We start from the raw sequence: 5,448 nt of genomic DNA, 5'->3' as shown, positions 1-5,448 counted from the left end.
CAAAAGTGAGTCTACTAATTCAAACCCATTAAGTTTTAATATAAATTCAAGCTTATCATAACATATTATATCTTAACAGTCCAACTCAATAGCCTATCATAATATATTATATCTCACTAGTTCAATCCAATAACTCAATATGTTAATTAACAATTTAAGAGGCAAATAGAAAATGAGACTAAAGTTAGGATACACAAAGTAAACAAACAATTCATTTAAATTAGAAAAATTGTTTTCTCTTTCATTCTTACATACAAAGGGTGAGAGACACTCATTTTATAGTTTCATTCAGTTATATGTATAAATGACACATCATTACTAGTAATACGCATTTTTTTGTATGTTCAATGTCTTTTGAATTTTATTTAATCTTTTAGATGAGTGATAATTGAATATATACAAAATTTTCTTTAACTGTTTAATGTCTTTTTCTATTTGATCCCCCTTTGAAAACGCTCTAGTCCTGCCCCTGTTAATATCTGTAACTTATCTTTCTTAGTGTTTATCGCTTTCCCTTTGCATTTTGACTACAAATGTTCTTGTAAAATCTCGATTTTGGAGGGTGAATGTGATGTGAGAATGGAGATGGAAGCAACGGAAGAAGCAGCCACTGCCATTTGCAGAGATTGAGATAGCTCTCAAGGGAGGCCTAGCTGGTGAATTTGGGCCACTGCTGCATGGATGAGGTAGTGCCCAGTATGATATCTGATGTAATGAATTAATATTGGTATTGCAACAATTAACTTTCATTACAAAAATTAGCTTATAATGGTAGTAAAAGGAACGATTTCTTGAAATTCCCTGGTCCACGTTAAAGAATTATTGATACTTGAGGGAGTAGTTAAATCTCCCTGTTCCAGGTGTAGTCACTACTGCTTTATATTGATGAGTGAAGAAACTGTTTGCTTGCATTCAATCTATGCAAAATATTGCCATAAATATCGTAGAAGACAATCTCTGCATCAGATTGGGTCAATTGCACAGACATAAAACCTTGCCCATCATAGAAGAAGCTTAAACCTTCTCTGTTTAGTTGTTTGACATCCCCCCTCCACGCCTTCGACCCTGCACCGCTGGTTAGGAACTGTACGGGGCTGCAGCAAATGCATTTGCTTTAGTGTTAGTTATCATCTGCAAACTCAAAGACATGCTACAACAATTCAATTAGCATTGCTTTTTACCTGTCAGTGTCACTTATATGTTCTAGGCAGTGATCATGACCATTCATGTAAAAATCGACATTATTAGCCTGCAAATATATGATGGAATAGCAGGGTTAGTTGGGATTATACTGCTTATGTGCTCCTAGATTGTGAGAATTCGTTGAACAAAATGGACGTTCTTAAGTAAATTATGTTCACCTTGAGAATAGGGAGGAGATGGCTAACAAGTTCCTGAGTATCGCCATGATGCCCAACACTTCTAATCGCATGGTGACCAACAACAATCTTCCATGTTGCAGTTGATTTTCTTAATGCAGAGTCCACATCCTACATCCAACATTGATCTTTATACTTATATGAACCGCTTAATAATGTTCAGAAGTTCACACATATGCATTCAAACACTCGAACCTTCAATAGATTTATAATGTAAGGCTTGCGAGGAGTTACACCGCGCCAGTCATAAGTGTGTTCTTCTGGGTCAAGGAAGTAGGTGTTGACAAAAGGAGTGGTGTCCACAAAGATGATCTCAGCTAATTCTGGACAACGTTACAGACAATCGTTTAACTTCAATACCATCACTGCTACTAGCAATGGAGTGGAGTTAAATAACAAAGGTTGAATCCAAATTCCACTCACCAGCATTGACGATGAAGGATCTTAAGCAAAGCCATCTGCTGTCAATATTTCTAAGAAGAGGACTCAATTGTGCCTCTGCATCACCCCTGTAATCATGGTTGCCCAAAACTGCATATGAAAAGGAATTGGCAATCATGTTTATGTCCGTAAATTAATTACATTAGTATGGTAATAAAGGAAAATCCTGGTAGAAAGTTAGTCGGAACTTGCCGCTGTACCACTGCTTTTGCAGGCTCTTTGCTGTGTAAACGTCTGTGAATGACTCTTCAAATGCCGTGTCATGTTCGCTACTCAATCCATTGTCATAAAAATTATCTCCCGTGGAAACTACAAAATCGATGTCCAGCTTCTCTCCAATCTTTCCCATCTACAACAAAGACATGTTTACGTTAGGAATTGTTGGTCAACTTGTTCATCTAATTTACATCTTTTGTTCGTTTGAAAATTCATTGTATGTTAAAAACAGAGGGAATTAAATAACTTCAAATAGTAGCCCAGGACGACCTTTTTGACAACTTCCAGAATATGGCTGCAGTAAAAGAAGAAAAAAATTGCTCTTAGGCTTCTATTTTTCTTATGCTAGATATATACTATTTTTTTTTTTATTAATTGCGTGTTCCTGGCTAGTGGGAATTTTAATTTCATGCACGTTCTTTTTTCTCTAGGTCTAAACAAATCAATACAATTTATTAAAACACCTGAATCTCACTCGTCTATGCGCATGATAAACAAATATGTTTACGGATTAAGTTGAGTTCACGCTAAGCTTATTTTTTAAAAGCTAGAGTTCAATCAATCTCATCATTTTATATATATTTGATTATTAACATATATTTAAAAGTAAAATTAAATAAAAAAATAATAATATTTATCAATAAAATAATTTATTTAGGCTTGTCTTGGCCTGAAAATACTCTATGTTCATGCTCAATCTTAGAGATTGGCTGGTAAACCGATTTTTAGACACAAACCTTTAAGTGGAAAAAGTCAAAACATGTGCAAAGTTATAGAAAATAAGAAGGGAGAGTAAAATGGGAAGGGTAAATGTTTTTATCTTTTAATAGATAATGCATATAAATAAATTATTAATTTTTTTACAACAAATAATTAATGCGTAGTGAAACGAAGAGAGAGAAAATTTTAATCCGATAATTACTTTATGGAATAGGTAAGTTATTACGCAGCTTGTGAACATTAAAGTAAAAGTTTTTGTAGGGTAGAAGTCAACATGTTGAATGATTGCAGCTCATGCATCCTATGCAAATTAAGTTGGAAAGATGGTGGAAAACTTGTTTCAGAGGAAACTGGAAATGCTGCAGGCGTAGCATGCAATAGAATGCAAAGGTACAAAGACTTCTAGTTTGAAGGAAAATGAAGAGCTAGGCTAGCCTGGGTAGAGATGAAGAACCTGGAAAGCAACTCGGGATTGGTTAAAAGACCCTCTTCTGCCCCAATCTCCAACCACCAAAAAGCTAAGGGAACCATCACCTTTGGCGGGCTGCTCCAATCTCTGAAGCTCACCTGACACACATACAAAGCACAAGCCACAAATTATGCCCACCATAAACCACGGCGCCATTGTTTTCTTCTTTCCTTCTTCAAAGTGAAGGCACCAGCGTTCGTGATCAATGCCAAGGAATTTATCCCAACGTTTAACTAGTCATGGATTTGGTGTGGAGGAGGGGGAGCTGTGGCAGCCTACATAAAGGAACCAATACTAGATCGACGTGTGCAAAATAAGGTGATGCACATACTGGGAAAATATTGGAATTTAATGGAAGATATTGTATTTGGATGGTGACGTTGGATAGAATCGTTTGTTTTCTTTCTATATTTTTCTAATGCAAGTTCAAGGGAAGGAACTTCCAGGAACAGAAGAGACTGGTGGGCGATGCTCCACGGCAGGCAAATAGGATATGCGAATATCCCAGTGGAACATTGCAGGGATAAACTCTTGCAACCCATAGAATATTCGGGAGTCACGCAGCAGAGGTTCTCGTGGGTCCCCCTATACAGCTTTTCCATGACGTAAGCCTCAACACACCTGTCTTTTGCATGCGTTTATCACTTGTGTTGCTGATACAATCATTGAGCGCTTTCAATATTGATTTTAATTAATTAGATTAGGAAAAGGTTCGCCATATGCTAAGAAATCCTTTTGTTTTTGTGTGAAAAAACAAATTTAGTTGAGTAATTTAATATTTTGATATAGTAATATTTTCAAATTAGAGTTTGCAGGATTTAATATAAAAAATGTTTAAATGATTTAAAATTTTTATCATTGTCACAACGTATGGATTCAAAATCTAATTGCTCATTGTGAAAAAAGTAACCACCAATTTTTTTTTTGGTCTAGACATGATTTCAAACCCGATTGTATTTATCATTTCTAATGAAATCAAAAATTTAATTTAAGTTTATTAAAATTGATAGATTTTCATCAATGAAATACAACTAAGATTCCAGAGTACCGTTACATATGAGAAAAGTATTCGCAACCCCACAATGCATGTTTGAAGAAGGATACTAATTAATTATATGCTATCACATTTTTATCCTTGAGAAACAATCTTTGATTTCATATTTAGTTTTATTTTCCTTAATTACCATGTAATTTTTCTTGTTTATATTTCTTTTCACCTCTCATTAAAATTGTTGGATTGTGGGCTTGCCTTTTCATATAAATATTCCACTCCCTTTCTGATCAAAGAAGTTTACCTTACAAATCCTCCTAAGTATACACAATACTTTCTTTACTCTAGTTGTGATGCAGCGGCTACTAGAGTCCTTTACAAGGAATTACATGTTCCAAAGCCTTCCGACCTTTGATGGTGTCTCAAGAATGAAGAGAAAAAAAAAGTTTTTATTTTTTATAACTTACAGAAAAACTAGCATTCACTTTTTGGTTGTGTGTTGAAACTAGTACATCCATTCACTATTTATAGACGTATTAGAGATATAGGGATAGGATATTATGTTAAATTTAAACAAATTAAATTTAAATATAATGGATAGATAATTTAAATTTAATTTGATTAAATTTAAATTTATATCCTATCTCAAACATTTATTATTACTTATTCAATTAAGTTATATCAGAACAATATATAATAGTAATCAATTGAATATTAATTAATTATACATAAATAATTAATAAAGTTGCATGCTATGTGGACGCACCACATTTAAATGTAACATCTCCCACTCATACACATTGACATCAACTTATACCATTATCAATATAACTCATTCTCCATTCATTGTCATACAGGGAAAATGGAACGTGCAACCAACGAGAAAATAAAGGTACCGGTGAGCAGTGAGATATTAAGTTACCACCTTACTAACATAACACCGTTTAAGTTTGTAATAGCCCGTACCCTCGTATAGAAGTCAATAAGACCTTATCGATAAGACAAAAGGTCAATTGATATAAATTTAAGTACCAAAGAGCGATGATGGGTAAAAAAAATATTTTGAAACAAAATATTTCGTACGTGAAAAAATTATAATTAAATAATAATATTTTTATCGAGAATGAATTAGCAAGTTAAAAGGCAATTTGGAACTGAACCGAGACACAATTGGACACTTTGAGACCCGAGGAGACAAGCGGAGAATTTTAAAATAAAATAATATTAAAATA

General features: G+C 33.9%; 1 protein-coding gene across 1 annotated transcript; it reads right to left on the bottom strand.

Annotated features, from left to right (window-relative positions):
* Positions 1 to 704: 704 nt before the first annotated feature.
* Positions 705 to 3,670, bottom strand: LOC110422521 (purple acid phosphatase 17-like). The gene is made up of 7 exons (XM_021436471.2): positions 3,211 to 3,670; positions 2,013 to 2,169; positions 1,803 to 1,910; positions 1,575 to 1,702; positions 1,362 to 1,490; positions 1,182 to 1,249; positions 705 to 1,094 (listed from the first exon to the last, which is right to left on the bottom strand). Exons 1-7 carry the CDS (start codon positions 3,379 to 3,381, stop codon positions 878 to 880), a joined length of 978 nt encoding a protein of 325 aa, XP_021292146.1. The 5' UTR covers positions 3,382 to 3,670; the 3' UTR covers positions 705 to 877.
* Between the last annotated feature and the right edge of the window lie 1,778 nt (positions 3,671 to 5,448).

The sequence above is a fragment of the Theobroma umbraticum genome, unplaced genomic scaffold, assembly GCF_002168275.2.
Source record: "Theobroma umbraticum cultivar Fairchild unplaced genomic scaffold, ASM216827v3 scaffold_146.0, whole genome shotgun sequence".
NCBI lineage: Eukaryota > Viridiplantae > Streptophyta > Magnoliopsida > Malvales > Malvaceae > Theobroma > Theobroma umbraticum.
Note: the sequence above shows the minus strand (reverse complement) of the source record. Positions and strands in the feature narration are given on the sequence as shown.